This window comes from Patagioenas fasciata, chromosome 5 (genome assembly GCF_037038585.1).
Source record: "Patagioenas fasciata isolate bPatFas1 chromosome 5, bPatFas1.hap1, whole genome shotgun sequence".
Taxonomy (NCBI): domain Eukaryota; kingdom Metazoa; phylum Chordata; class Aves; order Columbiformes; family Columbidae; genus Patagioenas; species Patagioenas fasciata.
This window is the reverse complement of record NC_092524.1, coordinates 70,064,454-70,086,743: the sequence shown is the minus strand read 5'-3', so window position 1 is coordinate 70,086,743 and position 22,290 is coordinate 70,064,454. Positions and strand designations below refer to the sequence as shown.

Here is a 22,290-nt window from a genome sequence, read left to right as displayed (position 1 = left end):
CTTAATTTTGTCAGCTCGGTAGCTCCTTGAACAAAACAACTCTTTGGAGCTTGCAAATCCCACGCTGAATTAGCACTTCCACAACTTAGCAAAGGATTAACATTTAATTAATAATTAGGAGGGGTTTGTTTTCAACGCGGGAAAAGTAGCAGAAAATCTGGCTACTTGTGTACAGCCCACCACACGTGGTGTGAGAAACTTCTTCCATTGCAGAAGCCAGTGCTTTTAATCAGAAAATGAAAAAAAAATGTTGTATTTGCTCTGCTATTCAGTTGTGTATTCGCGAATCCAAGTGGTTGATGTGTTTTTAAGATTTAACTATTATTTCTTTGATATAGGAAAGTTTTGTGAGTTTTATCACTAGTCTTCACTGAGCATCTCTCGTTCCCTTTCAGGAGCTGCAGCCGGTTCCCCAGGAAGCAGAATTAACACGCAGTTGGATTCGAGAGAATGAACATACATTATACGACAGCTGGAAATGCCACAGCAAGTCATTCCGAAACACGAGCCCAACTTCTTTGTTTGAAAATGGAAGAACAAGCACTGTTTACATACACAAAAATGAGCAAATCTATTATGCTAACTGTTTTCAGACAGGCAAAAAGAAAAAGATAAGTCATGATAGGTATGAGCAGCACATTTCTACCAGAATTAGTTGCCAGTAACCTCAATAAGTTATTTTGATTTCTGAATTTTTCTCCTTTGAGTGCTCATAGAGAATGTTTCAGCAGTTTCTCATTCCTAGAAAGGAAAAACAAGGTCTAATAGAAAAATCACAATAACTTTGATCCATCCTTAGCTATGACCAGGGCTACGTCATCACCTGACGGCTCACATGAACAAACACACTATATGCATCATTAACAGCCACAAAATCCCCACAGCAAACAATCCAACCACTGTGTAACTACAACCTACAACTGAAAGTCAAGGTACTGCTTTTATAACCACCCCATTCACCAAGACACCGCAAACTGCACAGCTATCAGCATCTTCTTCTGTCACCAACAAATTCCGCAGAAAATTAGACTCTGAAATAGGGTATTTTTCAGAGTTAAGTACGATCATTAAACAACCCATGTCTGTAAATCCCTAATCTCACTTGGCAGCAGAATAAACACAGCGATCTCTATGATGTAGCTGTGTACCAAAGCACATGAAAATCGCCATCCGTACCTGGAAGATGTCCCCAAGAAACCAACCGCAGGTGCCAAAAAACACGTGATAGCTGCAGGCATGTGGAGCTGGAGGGCAAGGGGAGCAGCACGGGGCCACCTCTCTCTGACACCGGACTACGGCCAGAACTGTCCCAAGAGCGATCATGTTGAGTGGCTCAATCTTTGGACGAGAAGCAGCTCAAAAATGAGAGTGTCTCTCACTGGGCTTGCTCCACCATTCGTTTGCAAGGAACTGAAGCACCACAGGATACTGTACTGCTGCCATCCCTAGGAAAGAATAAACCTCCCTTCCTAAATCCTGAAAATCACAGGATGGTTGAGGTTGAAGGGACCTCTGTAGATCCCCCAGTCCAACCCCCCTGCTCACACAGGGTCCCAGAGCAGATCACACAGGTGGGTCCAGGCGGGTTTGAATGTCTCAGAGAAGGAGACCCCACACCCGCTCTGGGCAGCCTGGGCCAGGCTCTGGCACCTCCCAGCAAAGACGTTTCTCCTCATTCAAAATGGCAGTAGCACCTATGGTGCAAACTCCCCACCTATGGTGCTACAGCATCGTAGGAACTAGAGCTCTTTGTAGGAATTGGTGATTGAAGCTGGATCTCCCACTCCATATGATGAGACTCCAAATCACTTCATGTAGTGGAAACTTCCTGACCTAGCACATCCAAAACCATTCTGAGCAGACAAACCACGCTCAGGTATGCTGCGATGGAGACGAGGACTCTAAGTCAGAGTTTAGAGGTGGCAGAGGCAGGTGGGGCTGGGATGACCCTGCTCAGGTCTTTGAAAGAAAGGTTATTACAGCAAAGGAGGGCCCTATTAAGCCAGTCTCAGGCCCAGAACTAAGAGAGTTGCCCTTGGCCAAACGACGTGGGGTCAGTAGACCTCTCCAGAGAGACTGCGCCTCCAGCAGGCTTGGGAACACAAAGCTGCTGCTTGTACTCTTAGATTCACATGTGTTGGATTTGGTCTTCAAAAAGACTTCAGATCCATCCAATTTACACCTCGTGTCATGTAGTGACCTCTTGGGAACACCTGAGTTGAGCCTGGTACAAATCCACCAGGTAACGGAAAAGTGATTTCTGCGTGTATTCTGCACATGGGTTTGCACGCATGGTCAAGCCCCCTGAAACAGTGGTTTGGATTATCCTCACGTGTAGGTTCTTGGATCATAAATTCCAGGCATGTCAAATATATTGAAACATGCAATGGATTCTGACTCCGTTTTCTCACTGTACTACTGGTTACATTGGAAGGTTTCCATGGGGTTAGATACAGTAAATAAAAGAGACACAGGGTTAACCAGCAAAACGTGGGAGATGCTGCTGCAGACGTGCTAACAAAGCTGCATCCCAGCAGAGCTTTCAGAACATCATCAACACATAAAGCTACAAAATAGCAGCAAATGTGAAAATAGGGCTGTAACTGCACTCTGAGATCCAGGAAAGTGCCAGTCTTACTCCAAAGAGGCCCCAAAGAACTATGATGTGATCAAATAAAGAAAGATGAAACAGTTTTCATCCTCAAACTCCTCACAAAACTGTCTTTGCCCTCCTCATTAATTACAGCTCAAAGTAACAAAATGCATTTCAGTATCTCAACCAAGGTCTATTTGCATTCATCAGGTTAAGTCGTTATCTTCCCACACCCACCTGATCGACCCAAAATGCTCCTTTAACACATCAAAACGTTCATATCTCACCAATGCACATTTTGTGACATCTGAATGGCATCAAACGCCACAAGAGAATCCATTAGCTGCTGCACTAGTTGCGGGCTTTGACATAACAACTGTTGGCCACTGGCTGGTTCCTGAGCTGGCTCAGGACACCGGGGAACGCTCAGCATCGTCTTTGCTGATGTTTGCATCTGCGCGCAGCCCGCGGCAACAGCAATGTTCAGTAGGAGAACTGTGCACACTACTGATTTCAGCCTTCACTGAGCCGCTGGATGCCACATGAGGTTTGACCTCCACTCCCTTGCCACAAGTGGCTTCTACTAATTTTCATTGTTGCAAGCAATTTTGTTTTAACCTGTTCCCAGTGAATGAGAATGTCATCTGACAACCAGCCAAGCAGATGGAAAGACCAGCACTTGTCTCACAGAATCCTGAATGCCAGGGGTTGAAGGGCCCTGGGAAGCTCATCCAGGGCAATCCCCCATGGAGCAGGAACACCCAGCTGAGGTTCCACAGGAAGGTGTCCAGGCGGGTTTGAATGGCTGCACAGAAGGAGACTCCACAACCTCCCTGGGCAGCCTGGGCCAGGCTCTGACACCCTCATCCCAAACAAGTTTCTTCTCAAATTTAAGTGGAACCTCCTGTGTTCCAGTTTGCACCCATTACCCCTTGTCCTGTCACTGGTTGTCACCCAGAAGAGCCTGGCTCCATCCTCCTGACACTGCCCCTTTCCATATTGATCCCCAGGAATGAGTCCCCCCTCAGTCTCCTCTTCTCCAGCTCCAGAGCCCCAGCTCCCTCAGCCTTTCCTCACACGGGAGATGCTCCACTCCCTTCAGCATCTTGGTGGCTGCACTGGACTCTCTCCAGCAGTTCCCTGTCCTTCTGGAACTGAGGGGCCACAACTGGACACAAGATTCCAGGGGTGGTCTCCCCAGGGCAGAGCAGAGGGGCAGGAGAACAAGGGAGTGACCCCCAAGCTGCCTCAAAATGGTGGCAGCAGAATCACCTCAGGGCTCCAAATGTCACTAAAATCACCTTGGCCACAAGGGCCCAGTGCTGGCTCATGGTCACTCTGCTGTCCCCAGGACCCCCAGGTCCCTTTCCCCTACACTGCTCTCCAACAGGTCGTTCCCCAACTTACACTGGAACCTGGGGTTGTTCCTACCCAGATACAAGACTCTACACTTGCCCTTGTTATATTTCATTAACTTTTTCCCTCACAGTACCATGAGTACATTTGGGGGTTTGGTGGGCTCAGCCTCCAGCACACCAATTGTTTCTGGGCACCCAGAACTGGTATCTTATCAAGTAAGTGTCAACAGCTTCAGCTCCACATCCAGCTCACCTCCAAAACTATTGGGGTTCTGTGTTTAAGCCACATCCCCTGGGTCAGACAAGGCAGCGACCCCCTCCTAGTGCTCAGATGTTATTCACCTCTAATGTTTCCTTCTCACACGCATGAAAAAGAATTTGTGCTAATTGGAAAGTTTCCAGACTTTATTTTTAAGGCCAAGAAACAGCAAGGAAGAGACCAACGATCTGATCTAAAGTTCGCCAGAGTAAATGACGGTCCTTCCACGGTTTCTGTGTGCTTTGCATTAAGCCCTTTGCCTTGATTTCTGTTTCACATCAAAGGATAAAGAGACAGAAAAAGCACCGCGGGAATGGTTTGCTTGCAAAGCGAGCTGCGAAACCCATCTTCATTCCCTAGAAACCGCAGTCTGTTAATCCAGACATCGGCTGCTGGCTTTGAAAGACTGAGAAGCCACTCTCCACGTTACTGCTGTGATCTTTGTCCCTAAAGATGATTACCGGGGTGATTCATTGGTCCTTCAGAGAGAGATATACGGCAGGCGGCGCGGAAAGAAAGTCAACCCTTATCGCCAGGTCCCCCATCTCCCCAGCCTTCCGGACGGGAAAGCAATGCTGCTTTCACACCACCGCAATTCACGACATTCGCAGCCTTACAACAAAGATTTCAGATAGTCGCTAAAAGACCTCTAAAATGTATTCACAAAGCTGAACCTTTTTCCCAACATGCCGGGACATCCTGAGGAGCCACCGCTGGTGCTTGGACTTGCGGCCTTCGCTGCGTCCCGGGTTTGTGGAGGGGAATAAAAACTCAGCTTCCTTCCCCTCAAGGAGTAATCTGGGGATTTTGGTTGTCTCAGACACCGCTCACCCCTGCTGGGTTTGAGGAACCAGATTTGTAATATAGAGAAATACAGCAGCCGGTTAAACACACAAGTGCGACATACAGAATGGACGTGCTTAATGTATGTGGTGCAAGCACCTGGGTGTGCTTTGGTGGATTCTATGAGAACACATGATCTTTACTAAATTGTAACTATCTCATCATTGAGAAATAAGGAAAAAACAAAATTACTTAATTCACTGCCATTAAAGGCACAAAAACGTATAGAAGTGTATCGAGTTGTGTTTTAGTACAGGAATTCTGAATTATTTACGTTCCCCTAAAATAATCTGTTTCAAACGTAAAACAGCAGAGAGAAAGCCACATTTCAACTTCTGCCGTTACTCTGATACGTCATCTCCGTGACCCGAGCTTTGCTGCATTACAATACATGGAACTAATTGCAAAGCAATCACAAACTTGGACTAATATGCAGAATGCATGAAACAAAGGAATCCTGGAAGCTGCAGTGTGGTCCATATTGTCTGGTTCCTTCATTTTTATGCCCAAGCCCAGCATAAATGGTTCTCTACTAAATTAAAGTCACCCCCACTGAAGAAAGACTCATGGAAATCCCTCTCTGATGTTTCTTTCTCCATTGACACGTCCACCTCTATCAAATCAACAGCAGCAAAACAAAGTTCCCACCATAAACTCCAAAGAAACACTAAGTCTCTGTTTATTTTGGCCATGAGCAACAAAGCTGCATTGTCTTTAATATTCTACAGGATATTGCCTTAAAGTATATTATTAAACAGCTAAGCTGAGGAGAGACAAGTTAAAGATTGTCCAAAATATCTTCCTAACTGGTGAATACCACAGTGTGATCTGTTAAACTTCATCCACACGTTCTGACATTATTTTGTCTATGAGGAACACTGAAAACTCAAGTTTGCTTTTGCCAACCAACAAGGGAAATAACGAAAATAAAATAATTCAGTGTTACAGTCTTCTGGCCCAATTCTAAAAGAGAAGAGCAAAACCATACTCCACATAACAAAGTTTGCAGATACCAGTTCTCCATGATGAAAGTTTATCTGGATTGGGACATCTCTACAGTCTGCACATCAATTCTGGACACAGATAGAACTTCTGTTTCTTTTGTGATAAATGGTTATCATCCATCACATTCAGTATCGTTATGGACACGGAACCACGTATGGAAAATGTCAATAACAAGCGGGAGATGGGAGATACAAACGGATGTTTTGAGGGCATGCCGTTCTGTTGTGAACATCACGGCCGCATCTGGGTTTCATGTCCAAATGTACCTGAGATCCAGCCTGGACATGCCAGGGGTGCAAAGCTTCACTTTAGTGAGACTGGATCTCAGGATGTGGTGCTGGGTTCGATTTGGAGCTGGGGGTGACTCGTGGACAATAAAGAGGAGGAGGCTTTACGGATGGGATGCAGTTGTCAAATGGTTGGATAAAAAGTCCAAATACAGAGTTGCTTAAAGAAGATATATTCCAAAAAGGCTAAAATACATGGTTAAATGCTCATACATCTGCTGGTCACTAATTAAAATAACAGATAAGGAGAAAAGCCGCGGTTGACAGTTCCATCTGCTTGTCCTCATTGTCACCGTGTACTGAGCACTTCGGGTACACCGGCAGTCTCGGGAGCCTGAGCTCTTCCCTCTGGGTACCCCGAGGTTTCTCAAAGTCCTTCTGTCTCCTTCTTCCACTTCTCACCTTTGATTTTTTTGTGCTATTCTAACACACAGCTACTACCATCACAGCGTTTGTGGCATTTTTCGATCAAAGAATGACTGCGAGGCAACAGACACCTTTCTGCATCCAGCTTGTGCTCTTCATCCCTGAAGAACCTTGAGACCCATCCTGCTCCACAGGTCTCAAGAAGCCACCCTGCGGTGTTCAAACTGGTTCTCAAATAGTAAGTCACAGTAGCTACGGCCTGCAGGGTTTGCAGATCCACCATACAGACCAACCCAGGGCACGTTTCCCTGTCTTTCGGTAAGAACACTCACCCTCCCTGGTTATTCTTGAAACCAAACAAAGCAATAAGCTCACCAGAAAACCAAAATTGTGGAAATCCGCCAATACGTGCTTTGCCTTCCAGCCAGCTCATAGGACCTAGAAACTCCCAGAGCAACCACCCTGTGTCCAGCCTTGGGCTTCACCTTTTTCTCTTATGAAAACCAAACTGGCTGAGAAGAAAGTGGATGGGACAGAGCCCTCAACATCTGAAATGCCCATAGCACTTCTGGAATTAAATCCTCAAAGTCCTGCCAGCTTGCCTACACAGCAGTTGCATCTATGTTGTTCTGTGCTATTCAGATTAATTCTTGGCTGATGGGGACCACCGGGTCTGCCAAGGGCAGCATCATACTGTGGTTTTATTTCTCCTCTAGCAGGGAAATCTCACTTCATGGCTCATCTCTATAGCCCCGTGACCGCTTGGTCCACTGCAGGATAACGGTGATGAAATTCTGCTGCCTGAGTGTTCCCTATAATCACCTTTCTATCCAAAACCAGACCTGCTAAAAAAAAGACACATATTCTCAGCATTTCACCAACAGTTCATTTTGCTTCTGTCAACATGGTTTTAGTTTAAAGTTTTTTTAAAACCTGAACCGTCAGTCGCTATCGGAACAATTAAGTTGTCAAGCATCTTCTACTAGCGTATCTCCAACCTTTTTTTAATATCAAGTAATTATTTGGCGTTTACAAGACCAGATGCATTCACATTTTCAATTTAAATGCAAATACTGTGGAGAGATTTCAAGTTTTGTCTCTATTTTTATAAATGCTGCTAATTTTTAAAAGAAAATGATTTATTATTCCGGAGATGCCATGTGGCAGGTGTCTGTTTTCACCTGTGCTCTAGTTAATTAGCTTCTAGTTCTTTAACTGCTTTGCTTTTGAGGGGATGGGTGTATTTCTTTGTAATGAAGATTTCAGTTTACAAGTCACTCGGTGCAGGATGCATTAAATAGATGAAGCTGAGATGAAAGTAGGTGAAACACAGCATGGTTTTGCTTTTAACTGCTTCAGAAGTAGATATGCAAGAGGAGGAAGAGGAGGAAGAGGAAAAGATGACGGAAAGACAAGAGAAGAGAAAAAGAAGAGAAAAACAAGAGGAGAAGAAGGGGAGAAGAAGAGGAGAGGAAGGGGAGAAGAAGAGGAGGAGGAGAAGAGGAAGAGAAGAGGAGGAGAAGAGTAGAAGAAGAAGAGGAGAAGAAGAGGAGAAGAAGAAGAGGAGAAGAAGAAGAGGAGAAGAAGAAGAGGAGAAGAAGAAGAGGAGAAGAAGAAGAGGAGAAGAAGAAGAGGAGAAGAAGAAGAGGAGAAGAAGAAGAGGAGAAGAAGAAGAGGAGAGGAGGAGGACAAGAGGAGGACAAGAGGAAGAGAAGACAAGAGAAGAGGAAGACAAAAAGAAGACAAAAAGAAGACAAGAGAAGAGAAATTCAGGTGGGTATTCGAAATATTGAGGTGGGAATGGAACTCAGGACATTTCCAGAGCGACCTCCTGCTCAAAGCAGGGCCTGAGCTGAGCTCAGCCCAGGTTGTCCAAGGCCTGGAAAGTTCCGTGATGGAGACGTTGCCCAACCTGTGGTTGCCTCCTTGTGCAAACCCGGAGTCGTCCCAGTGCTGTCACACCAGTATCAAGCTGCTTTGGGTCCTACAGCACAGCCCAGCCCCAGCTGCGCTCATCTCGGAGGTCAAGCAGATGCAAGTAAGGATTCAAACACATCAATGTGGGTACACGAGGGTGAAACAGCAAAAAGAAAAAGGAACAAAGGCTGATGAATAAGAAGGGGTGACAAATTGACAGCTGGCATTCAGTACTTTCTGAAACTCCCAAACAGAAAAGAAGAGAAAAGAACCCCAAAATTTTCCTATGCTACAAAATGCCTACAAACTCCCAATCTGGGGAAGCTGACATGCTCCCCAGTGGGCTGTGCACTTGCCAAACAAATTATAAATCCTCTGAACAGTGCAGCTGGGTGTTTTCCAGGGCCAAGGCCTTTATCAAGTTTAATTCTTGTGCCAAAGCTATCAAAAAAACAAGCCTTGCTGCGTTTTCCTGGATGCCCAAAAGTAATATATTGTAAATCTTCACTCTTCTCTTTGCCCACAAATTAAATTCAGTACTTGCCTTTCTGCCAAAAGCCAGAGCAAACCAGCAAATCCCCCGTGTTTCCAAGGTTTCCACACCAAATTTTCCCCATCTCCTGCTTCTTGTGTGGCCCCGGAGCTTCACCCAATCAGGATTTCATTAGCGCCTGGATTTGTTCCAACACGGGATGCATTTCCCTTCAACACTTGGTTTCTATTCCACAGCTGAATGCCTCAAAAATTAATCAGGGTCGTACAAAACTTTCCAAAATGATTTGTCGGACCGGGCAGAGACCAACCAACCTCATTCCCATTGCCTGATGCGATACAAGTGTGCTCCTTAAAACACATCTCAAGGTCAAAGCACCTTCTGCCGGGGTCAGAAGGATCCAGATGGAACGCAAACCATCTCCTGAAATCCCTTCTGAGATATCCATGTGGTACGTGCTGTCAAACAGGCACCACGGGGTGTTTCATGGAGCAAAAAACCTATTTGAAAAAAATCACATTCCTGTACACAAAAAATTCTGGAAAGTCCTAATGAAAGGGCAGAAGAATCAATAAACCATCTATATTTTTATATGGAAGCGTTTTATGAACTCATCCGTGATACAGCCCAGCCTGGGAGAGAGCCCGTATGCCCGAGACTGCTCTTGCACATAATAAAGATAAATGGACTTATTAAACTCTGAAGCTCAACTTTCTCACACATTCGTTCTCAGGGCTGTAAACTGGATAGTGCACTGGTAACTTGGGATTGTAGCAACATGCTGCAAGGTCAGGCTTTCCAGCCTAAAACCTGTCTCATTGACATCTCACTCACAGGGTGCGTTTCTTGGTGGAAGAATCACAGTTGGCTGGTATTCTTCTTTTGGAATAAAGTGTCCTCATGCTCCAAAAGCCAAGTAAATTGCTTAACATTAAGAAATTGTTCCCCAGATCCAACCTCAACCTCCCCAGGTGCAACTTGAGCTGATAAGGTCTCCCCTCGGCTTCTGTTCTCCAGCTGAACCCCCCAGGTCCCTCAGCCGCTCCCATCACACTTGTGCTCCAGCCCCTCACCAGCTCCGTTCCCTTCTCTCAACTCGCTCCAGCACCTCAAGGCCTTTCTTGGTGTGAGGGGCCCAAAACTGACCACTGGATGCTAGAAGAAAACAATCAAGAGATCGTATGACCACAGGTGGAGCTGGTCATAGAAGAGAAGAGATGAAACGATTGCCTGGGGGATAAAGACAGCTGGATTGGATGACCCAGAAAGGTCCTTCTGGAATATGAATTTCACAACCTTGGTACTCCGATGAAATCACTCTTGGTTTCCAGTTTGCCCCAAGGAAAGCACGACCATCAATGGATGCTGAAGCCCAGCACGGGGGCTGCTGCGGTTCCACCCTACAGGAGCATCCCATGGACCTCCTCCCTGCCGGTGACCTACAGCCCCCACGCAACACAGCTCCATGCAACACAGCTCCACGCGCCCGCACAGTCCCTCATCAGGAAGTCAACGGCGGTCGTCACTTCTCTGTGGTGTAGTAATATCTGTTTTATGTATATGGATGCTTGCCAAGGCCTTTGGCGTTCTCCAGCCATGAGAAAAGCACTGGTTCCATCAGTCTGCTGTGAGACCTGCCCAGATCACAGACAGAGGGGGAAATAATGAAGGGAAAAGAAGGTCCTTCTGCTCGTTGCACAGAAAACGCAACATTTATGCTTGGAGTCGGCATCCCCATCCAGTGCTGCACTGACACAGGTGACACCAGCAAACAACATGACAACTGTCACCAGGGCCGCTAAAACCCAATTTCCACCTCTTGGATAAAACCTGGGAGCTCTGCCTCCGTTCTGGCACTTGAAGAGGTGAGAGCAGGCGTGCTGATGTACAACCAGACACTTGTTCTTATCCCTTACGTGATCCAAGGCTCTAAACCAATTGAGGAAACTCCTAAATAAGGCTCTGGGATGAACAGCCATCACAGGAAGGCAGACGGGTAAGCAGGTGTGTGAGAACGGACGGTAGAAATAACACATTACAGGATTTTCTTTTTTAAATCTATCGCAAAAGCAATAAAAATTTCATTTATTTCACAATCTGCGTCTTTTTTTTTTTTATCTTCTTTTTAGTAATCACTGCTACACAGTTCACATGCATTTTTAAAGGCGTAATGGCATAGGTACTCTCAGCAATCTCAGCCTTCAAATGCATTTCCCCAGAGTGCTTTTTGTTCAGCAAAAGCTTTTGTGCTCATGTTGAGCACAGGTCATTTAGAATTATTATTTTATATTTAAACTGACAGGGAATCCCACCCCTTTGAAAAATTAACTCCAGACATTACGGTTCTTCTTCGCAGAATGGAAAAGTCCCACTGAGTCAATTGGCATTAAAAACACCCATTGCAGTCACAATGGAAGAGACCAAGGGATCTATTTAAAGCGGGTAATGGGAGAATCTGCTGACGAAGCAACAAATCTGAGCTGGCGCTGACACCCAAATCATTTCGGTGCTCTGTACTTCAAGAACTGTCTCTACCTGTTTCCCCATCTGAGGCTCAGTTGTCCTTCAAAGATGCAACCCAGCAGTTTTTGCTCTCTTGGTGGGTGGAGGAGACACCTTACATCCTCCATCATTGAAAGTCTTTAATTTTTCATTGACATACTGGTAGCTAGAGCGAGGTTTTATTTCCATTTTCCCCTTTGCGGTGTCTTTGGAGCATTTGTTCTGAGTATCCAGTTTGAGTCATGTTTGAAAATGTATCATTTTCCAGAAGGCACGTGATTATCTTGATTCCTACCTCTTTTGACATTTCCAATTGTCACCCAAAATCTGTACAGCAGCATGACGATCATGCTTTTACGGAGTATTTTAAGGATTACAAGGCCAAAATTACCGTTTCTCTAATGCCTTTTGCTTTAAAGGAGTAAAATAACCTCCAAGAGCAAAGCCTAACAGATCCTCAGGCTAGAGGAGTTTCCTGGGACACGGGATAACCTGGATGTTCAACGTCCCATGCCAGACCACGGCGAGGAACCGAGCCTGGGGTCACATCACAGGTGACACGTCTACCCACCAAGGTCCAGCCAACAAGGCCAAGTCCTCCCTCCACATCTGGGCACGAGTGGGACATGGAGAACACACCACGTGTGTTGGCCCAAGGGCTGCAAGTAAACAAGGTTCTAATTCTAATTAACGCAATGTCCATAGGAAGACTGATTATCATTTACCTCTCGTTGAGACCGACAGAGGTACATGGTGACAAATTCACGATGAAAGCAAATTAACAGCAATATTTGGGGTGGGAAAGAACTTGGAAGCAAGTGCACCAGATTTCCCCCATCCTGGATTTCACAACAAATTATTTCCATTGCACCAGAACAACATGTTTTATCTCTCCCATAGAAAAGCCAGAAAACCAGAACATCCTCCAAACAAGCAAAAAATACACACATCAGGTATGGGAGGTTTTCTTCTTTTTAAGAGAAGGAGAAGAGTATCGAGTTTTCTCAAGAAGAGTCAAGATTCCCTCAGAGCATCCTTTGCTTTCTAATGGTTTGTCTAGAAATACGTTCTGGGAAGCCGATGTAATCATCAGGCTGAGAGCCGGACGTGAAGACGCCACTGATGAGAACACCCACCAATACTCAAATGCCAGCAGACTCGCAATCATTTAAAGAACTCATTAATCTAAAGAAGATACTGAGAAAGAAACTTTCCTAATTAGAATTGGTGAGCAGCCAGCTTGGCTGAAATAAAAGAGAATTTCTCCTTTCTCTGGTTTGACCTGAGACGCCTCGATGGATGACAATGCCTTTGATGGAATGAAATATTTTGCAATAACTTTGGGGGCAGTTAACATGATAATGGCCTTCTTTAAAATGGATGTATTTCACAAAATCTCACTAGAACCTCGACAGGTAAGCAGCACACGGTCACTGATTTGCCTCTGGTGAGCTCCTGTTCTTATCATCTTCCCGACCTAAAGGAAGGGGTGGCGGGAGGTAAAGGGGATAACAGGGAGCGTCTGCCTCGGTTTATTGCCGCCTTGCCTTAAACCTTGACACAGATGATTTTTTTTTAATTATTTTAAAATGCATGACGGCCATATGGCATCACTCACCATGAGTTCAATGTGGAGGGTAGTCACAAAGATAGGAAAATGCCCAGGAAAAGAACATTTAAAAAACCAAGAGCTGCTGAAGGTAAGGCACAGCATGGAATGACACACGTACAATAAGGGCACGTGTAGATAAATGCACAGTGAAATTTACTGCATTTTAAATGGAACCAATTTCATCTGAGTCCTGACGGTGCTTTGAAACAACTTTACATTTCTGGCTGGGTAAAATGAGGGGATTATTGTCTAACCCTGCACTGGTTGTCCACCTGCCAGAAGATGGGAACTCCATTTACCAAACACCTCTCTGATACGAATTCTCTGATATTTCCCTCTTAAGCTCAGTATCAATTTAGTAAAGATAAATCAACCAAGACTGGAATAAAGATTTTTTTTCCCTAAAAGGCAGTTTTTCCCCTTTAGCAGCAATACTAAGGGGAAATGCTAGCAGGTAGCAATGCATGGGGCTCGGAGAGAGCTATGCTTCGTTTCTTTAAAGGATTGCTCCTCGTTGTGGTCCCTTCTCAGAATTAACAGGGCCACACAGCAGAGGAAAGCAAGAAAAAATTCACCTCAAATGCTTTAATGATATTTTGTTGAACATCTCGCAGCTCCTGGGCATCTCACAGACACGGTCTTCTAGAAATAAAAGTGTGAGGGCATATTATGATTCTGTGACTCATGAAATGTGTGTGTGCAGGGAGTGAGGGGCTCTGGCTTTTCCTCTGGGCTCTGTGGTGCTGTCTGCCAGGTCAATTAAAATACTCAGATTTCTTTTCACACAAAGACCGCCTTTTCCGTTTGCTTGTTCTGAGCGTGCGTTTTGCTCGTGTCTCCCCTTCGCCACCTCATCGCCACTGTAAATCACAGCAAATGGAAGTCGATGCGGTGTTCCTGAAACACGGCTGCTTCTGCCTCTTGACAACAGCACCCCAGAGTCAAATGTCAGAAATTCAAATGGAAATACGGTATTACAAATAAATCTGGGGATGTCTCCTGATAAACCTCTGCAGACCTGGGCTGACGCAATGTTCCCTCCCTGACCCCCAGCACAGAAATAGCTTCTCATTCCTCGTCCTGCTGAAGAGCGTGATATGTTGGGCAATAAGAAGTGAACAGGGGTTATGGCTCTCATAAAATATTCACACCACTGGCTCCTTATACAGCAGTTTCTCCTGAGTATGATTAATCACATGCTATTATTTAAGTTCCTATAAAATGGGAGCTTATGTTTCTCTACCATTCGGAGATTAGATTATAGAAAATTGGTTTCAGATGAACTGTTTAGTTCAGGTAGATTAATCCACTCTGATGATGCCCATCAGGCAATCGAACTCCTTCTCCAAACCAACCGCCCATGTCCCTGGGGTTATCCAGAACGCGATAAACAACCGGGGAGAGTTTCCCTCCACCTGGCAGTAATTGTTCTGCAAGCACTCTTCTCTCACTTTTATCTCAGACAGACATTTATCCCACTATTCAGTATAATTAAAGCATAAGTACTAATCTAAAGCTCCTACCCGGGGAGCAAGTCGTCTGATGGCAGCAGATTCACAGCGTGCACAACAACCTTAATTTTAGTAACATGTTCAGCCGATGACGAGGAAGATGAAGGTGAAGTGGGTAATGACATCTCCAGGAGCGTGGGATGCATTTGCTGCCAGGACAGCATGTCCAGGAAAGACGGTGCCCTTTGGAGACCATTTGTCCCCGATGTGGATGGGAGAGCTGCTGCACCTCCACAATATAAAGGGGCACCATGCCACTCATGTTCCAGCTAAGACATTTGAGCTAAGCGCAAGGGCCACTGGCTATTTGAAACCAGCACTAATATACCTTATTAGAGATTACCAGAAACATAGGACACTGCTATGTGAGCACTGCTATCCCGTCAGATTAAGATTCAATTCACCTTCCAAGGTAAAGGCCACTAGTTGGCCAGCTCGGCTTACCTCTTACAATGATGTTGGTGGACTTTTTCGCAGGATTCCCAACGTTGTTGTTGGCGATGCAGCTGTAGGTGCCAGCATCTTCTGCTGTGATGGCAGGGATGGTTAAAGTGCCGCCGTTCAGGACTGTCTTGTCGGGCAGGACGCCGGCAGACCTCACCCAGGTCAGGCTGGGGACTGGCTCCCCTCCCGTCGTCACGCAGACCAGGGTGATCGCTTCTCCAGGGTTCACCACTATCGGGTCATCCACAAGAAGCTTAATTGAAGGGGATGCTGCAAAACACAAGAGGAAGAGGAAGGTGTAGCGGGGCTATGTCTGTGGTATTGCCCAGTCCCAAACAGAAAACTGAGATGAGCAAAGGCACTTCAGCTACAACGTTCTTTGCACGACTACGTGCCCTCTGAGAAGGGTGCTCCCCATCCTGATGCTCCCCCGACACCACGTTTCTCAGTTTCTCACCCTGCTCAGTCACTGAATCATAGAGCGGTTTGGGTTGAAGGGACCTCCCCAACTCCCCCAGTGCCACCCCTGCCATGAGCAGGGACATCTTCACCAGCTCAGGTTGCTCAGAGCCCCGTCCAGCCTGGCCTGGGATGTCTCCAGGGATGGTTCATCCACCACCTCTCTGGGAACCTGGGCCAGGCTCTCACCACCCTCAGGGCCAACAATTCCTTCCTCATGTCCAGCCTGAATCTCTCTCCTTTAGTTTAAAACCATCACTGTTGTCTTATTGCAACAGGTTCTGCTCAAAAGTCTGTCCCCATCTTTCTTATCGGCCCCTTTTAAGCACAGAAAGGCCACAAAAAGGTCTCCCCGGAGCTTCCCTTCTCCAGCTGAACACTCTCAGCCTCTCATCACCTCTCACCTTGCTGTCAAACTGCAGATGAGGATTTACATATGGACAACCCTGCAGCTGTGCTGGGGAAGTAAGATATAATGTATGGGACAGGTGCCAGCACGCTGGTTTTTAAACCCCAGAAGAAAGGAATTAGTAACAATCTCCTTATTTGGCATGGAAAGCGTGTTGTTCTCTTCCAGTCAGATCCTACCCTTTGAAAACCAGCCCTCTTAATCCACCTGCCTCCCCAATGAGCTCCTTGGGACTTGGCTGCCAACTGAGCTGATTTGTAGAGTCTGAGTTGGGTCTGTTGAATTGGGAAGAGCTGTGTCCCTTGGGACACCATCTCCTCGCACACCAGGACACACCGGGACACTGCGGAATCCAGCACAGAGGCTTTTTTTCCCTGCATGTGTCGACAGACAGCGAGACCAGGGCTCCAGCTCCCATGGACATGCAGGAGAGCTGCAGACTTGGGTCCCTATTCATAACAGAATAAGAGAATCCCCATGAAATATCCCATGAGCAGCTAGAGGGGCTTCCCTTGGGCAGGACCACCAAACCAGCTGAGCTACACTGCAGCACAGGCTAAAGGGAAGATGATGCTCAAGAGGAAGAAAGTGGTTACGTTTCATTCTCTCTTCTTTTCCATGGAATACTTGCAGAAGACGAGCACCAGAAATGCTCAGCATGAAGGGACAGGGCAATTCATTTTGAATGCTGGAATTTAAAATCATAACCTGAGCTGTGACATCCCCTGTAATTTGTGTTGAGGGTTCTGCCCTTGTTGAATTCAGCCTTTGCTTGAAGGTATACCCTAAACTGCATAAGCATGAGCCAACATATAAATACATATTACTAGGACAGGAAAAGCTGCAACACTAAATAAACACAAGCATAAAGGTGAAGGATTGAAAGTCTGGGCAAAGAATACCAGAAAACCTGACAATGAAAAAGAAAGGAAATAAAAATGTTACACCCAAAAATGATATCACTCTCCTCATTATTACAGAGGTATTCTTGTGTGTGTTCTGCTTTATATATGAATCTTATTTCAATATTAAAGGAATACACACTAATCACTAAAGGCAAATACATGAGTCAACTAGAAAACACGAGTTTGTTCTATTTGGAGTTCACCCCAGAGGAATCAGCTTTCTCTGCACTCAGAAGCGGGAGCACTTCACTTATAGCAGCCCTCGCACAGAGAACAGGCTGGGAAACACCCCAGGAGAGCAAAGACGCCTCTTCCAGCTCCTCTCGCCTCGACACCCCACATACACTCCCCACAATAAATTACTGGGCTCATGTAACCAACTTAAAGGTGAAGAAAATGGCTAAAAATACAGACAGCAAACAAGTCAGCACTGCCCACTAACCGTGTCCCTTTGCTTGCGTCTCCGACCTGATATTCTTTCATCAGTTGATGCATCCGTCACCTGATGGACCCCTGCTTTGGGATTAGAGGCATGAAACCAGGCAGTATGTCATGTTTCATGCTTAAGAAGATTTTGCTTGGGTGAAGGTGGCAGAAATGGGGGTCCAGATACCCGCTGTGCAACCAGAACTGAGCTCCAGACCTGAAGGGTCATCATCAACCAAAACGTAGCACCACTGGCCCCTCTTTGTCCCTCCCTCCCTCTCGAGTTTAATTACTTTTCCTGAACTACTTGGGTAAGGAACGGCTCTCGGCTCCCACTGAACATCAGGTCATGAGACAGGGAGCAACAGAACCACAAATAATGCTTCGAAACTGAGAACGAAAGATGAAAGCTCCAACAACGTCAACCCAACCTGGTGCTGCTGTTTACCGCAATGGCCTCATAATCCCACAGATGAAAGGAGGCCCTTTGCCATCCTTCAGGTAGACAGACAAAGCAGTCGATGGGATAAAAATGCTGTGATACATCCTTTTCATCACAGCACTTGAAACAGTAAAGTACATGAAAATGATGGTCTGCATACCGCAATTTCTCTTACACCATACATTCTGCTTAAGTACAACCTATACCGCCAGACAAACAAACAAAAACTCAGCAACACACTCAACTATTACTGTTAGAAGCCTGATCTCAACTAAAGAATATTAAGAAATTCATAAGGGATGTTAAGGTTTCCAGCAAATGAAACTCAGTGTAGCATATAAAGGGTCAAACACCTATTATGAATAGAATATGAATACAAGCAACAACGAGCTATTATTTTGATGGTTCTCTCTGCTTGAAGCCCTATAGGTAATCAGCATGATATCACAATGCACCAGTAACACACAACCTCTTATTTTCAGCTTTATTGTGAAACTGAGGATAGAACAGGGTCTACTGCACTGTTTGACTGATTTATTGTCATGTACACACTGCCTCCAGCAGTTCCCTGTCCTTCTGGAGCTGAGGGGCCACAACTGGACACAATATTCCAGGTGTGGTCTCCCCAGGGCAGAGCAGAGGGGCAGGAGAACCTCTCTGACCTACTGACCACCCCCTTCTAACCCACCCCAGGTACCATTGGCTTCCTGGCCACAAGAGCTCAAGGATGGGGAAAGATGGTCATCAACATCCAACTGCTCATGGGCCAAACACGAGCGGGCGACCCCCGGTTTCTCATCATGGCTCTGGTTATTTCAGAAATAAAAGGGAGAGGGAAAAAGCAGCAGGGAGAGTCAGCCAGGGAATGAAGGAGGCAAATGGTGAAAATCCCAAATGCTCGGTAGCTCCAGCAATGCGCACGTACACCATGGGGTGGCAGAAAGCTCAAAGTTGGAGGGTGCTTGTGTTCACTTCTCTACATCTGCCCAGACGTAGATGCGGAAACACATGGGGCTAAATCACAAGTACAGTCACCTGCTGGAAGACCTGTATTAATTGACTTGGGTTAATTAACAGCATACAGGGATTCTGCAGGCCTGCTTTCCCAGATAGCTTCCCTGTTTGACTCCATCCAGAAATGCTTTTCCCCCCAAACCGGAGGAACACTCTTACTGCTCCCCACAGGATGCTGCAGCAGTGCAGCTGCAAACAGCTGCTTCTCAACACAGAGCGGGAACACAAAGCACAGAAAGCAGTAACAAAGGCACAATGGCAAAATTCCATGTAACTGTAGGGACAGTGCTGGACTGGGTTGCTCAGGTTGTTGTAGAATCTCTCTCTCTTCCAGATTTTCTGAGCAATCATCTGTTAGACACTAAGTTTAGGACCAGCTCATGTCAGAGCTCGCTATCACGTGAGATCTCTCCCTGTTCGAGTCTCAATGACAGCAGGAGGTCCTGCAAAACTCCAATTGCTCTTATCTACCTCGAGCTACCTTCTGGGCCGAGTCTTCCCCTGTGCTATCCATCCCTCCCTGTTGACTGCAGGCAAATCCCAAAGATCAGTTTAATCTAGACAGGTAAGACTCAGATGGCAGAAGACAGGTGACATCAATCCCACCTTTAGGATGAGGATTTACAAATGCATCAGGAGTCTACAGACGGGAATGGGCAGAAATGGTTGTTTTTAACAACATCCCTGTGCTAACCTCACATTGATCCCAGTGTTCTGCAAATCCTCTTAGATCCCTGCACCTTCAGAAAACTGAAATTTTGGTCTAATCCCCCTCTAAAATGGATTTGTTGTCTCTTCTATTTATTTGCAAACTTTCGGGGCTAACCATGATATACAGCATGAATCTAAAATGTGTAATTCATTTTCTCGTGGGGCAGCATGATTAAAAAATGGGGGAGGCATTTATAAAGATGACAAGATGATCCTGAGCAATTATAATAGTTGATGATTATACCAAAATATTGTTGAAGGATGAATAAAACTCGTGCTTCAGGGCATAAAATGGTATCTTTTTCTGGACTGGGAGGGCAGACTATTATATATCTGTCTACCACAGCTCTTCTATGCACTCCTCTGAAACCTCTCCTACAGGCTCCTGTTAAGGACAAACATGAGACCCGATTCAAAAGGACAATGTATGCGTTAATACATTCTTTGCATTTGTAAAGCATCTAACATGATTGAACTCCAACCAGGAGACCCACTATTAAGCCCCAGCTCAAGCTGTGATATTTGTTTAGATAGAAGGAAATCATGTAATTGAGTCAGAAGGAAGAGGAGATAAAGACTTCTCCCACGGATCTGACTCTTACTAAATCACACTTGTAAAAACGAGTACATGCGCTTGCGTATTCCCGGTACGAGTCTGAAATGGGCTGGGTTTGCTCTGGGGAGTCAGGCTTCAGCCCCCACGGTGCAAGTGGATTTACCCAATGGCATCTGCACCAACCAGGGGAGCAGAAAGACAAGTGAGAGGCTCAAGAAATCACTCGCATCCTTACAAACAAGCTTCCACATGGTCCCAACCGGGAGAATCTGCAAAGACATGCATTGCAGTGACAGTAAGGCAGCAATTTATGCCTCCAACCTTGATTCCGTTTAACAAAATGTATTTTCACCGAGGTTGGTGGCCACGTGCACACAGGGCTCTTCTTCCACGAAAGACGCTGTACAATTGAAGAGCTTCAAAGCCCCCAGAGCTCAGCAGGTGGATGGGCAATCAAAAGACAAGTTGTGCAACTGCAACAGCCCAGAAGTTCCCTCTGCTGAACAGCAGTCTCCTGGCACAAGGATGAGCCCCTCAGCTTTTGCTTAGATCTTGCAGATCCCACAAAATTCCATCAAAAGGTAGAGATATGTTTTATTCTTTTCCACTGCTATGTTCTTCTGGATTTAGTTTATCTTGCATTGTCATTGCTGTCTTCCTTCCTATTCATCTCCTCTCCAAACTAATCTGAATTTTTTCGTTTCCTCCCCCATAGCCCCAGAGCTCCATCTGTTCATATCACAAACCAATGGGTCATGGAGACACGCTGACACAGACGGACACACAGATACAGGACCAACATCCTCAAATTCATGTAGAGTTGAAGAGTGGTGGATTTTAGAGTTTTAAGCATTGATCAGTACCAATTTGGAAAGTTGAGCATCAGAACCAACACAACTGTGCAGTAAAGCTGACAGAAACACAGGAGGTGCGCACCTATGCAATCTTATACATTTATACAGAATTCCTAATGCACCCAGAATGTCCCTGCCAGAAGCAGACAATACTAAACAAAGTGTGTTACGACCCTCATAGCCGCTTCCAAAGCCTCACCCTGGCTGAGGTCTGGCTTAGGTGACCAACAGCCACCAGCATTAACGAGATGAACGCTGGGACATCCAGATTGGACAAGTAAAGCATCTCCCAGCCCAAATTTCCACCCTGGAGCCAGCAGAGACCCAGCCTGGCAACCTGCCCAGCGGACACTTTCCTTCAACTCTTTGATAGGAATAATAAAATTCATTATCAAACGACAGCAAGCTTTGGTAAATATCTCCACGGGCGAGCGCACGGAACAAGCTTTGCAAATATTGTATTTGGACATGGCCATGGGAACGGTTGAGTGTTCAAAAGCTCTCTGCATCTTTTCTGCCCTTCAGGAGTCAGGGGTTCTGAGTGCTGGTCCCACATTTCCGAGCGGTGGGTGGTTTGCCGGGGGACAAAGGCGGCCACAGAGCCGCGGCGAGCCCAGCCCGCCAGGAACAAGGCGCTACTGAGGCCGAGGGACACGGCGCGGGCCCCATTCACATTGCAGCTGCGTCCTCGGTCAAGCGACTTTGCTCTCATGTCCAGCGCATTTCATGGGACTGCGGAGCCTGGCTGTGAACTCAACAGCGCGGGTGACAAAGTGCGACGGGAACCACGCGGGGTCACAACGCACGGCCCCGCTAGCCATGTAACTACAGAGAATTTAGATCAGAATGGCATCAATTTTATTTTTGTTTTACCTAGTATTAACACGTGTGCACACGACAAGTGAGGCACTGACAACAGAGATGGAGATTAATTATAAAACGTGGCTCCAACACACACCAGTCCTCACAGAGCAGTAACGCAGCACGCAACACTCCCTGGTTTCGATTAGTGACCAGGGCAACAGCTTCTCAGATCATTAAGTCATCATTAACGCCCTAAAATACACCCTTACCAATGTCACTTTACTGAGCACCTTTGACCTAAGAGCCCAGCTCTACAAGAAGATGCTTCCAGCTCAAGCGGAGCTGCCGCGGCATCATGGGCAGAGACTGGAAACATCTTCTAATCAATGGCCTGATGCTGAGCTTCGCTGAACGATGGAGAAGCCAAGTGCTGCTGCCTGGGATGAGTGTCTGAGACAGGTACTACGCTGGGAGGAAAAAGATCTGTCATCAACAGCAAATGGGAAAAAATCTGGCACCA

General features: G+C 46.1%; 1 protein-coding gene across 1 annotated transcript in view; it reads right to left on the bottom strand.

The window, feature by feature from the left end:
* MDGA2 (MAM domain containing glycosylphosphatidylinositol anchor 2) overlaps window positions 1-22,290 on the bottom strand; it is a 286,373-nt gene that overhangs the window by 74,638 nt on the left and 189,445 nt on the right. Inside the window, exon 6 of the mRNA XM_065839695.2 lies at window positions 15,191-15,460. Within this exon, the coding sequence (XP_065695767.1) occupies window positions 15,191-15,460 (270 nt within the window). The remainder of the gene's footprint in view (window positions 1-15,190; window positions 15,461-22,290) is intronic.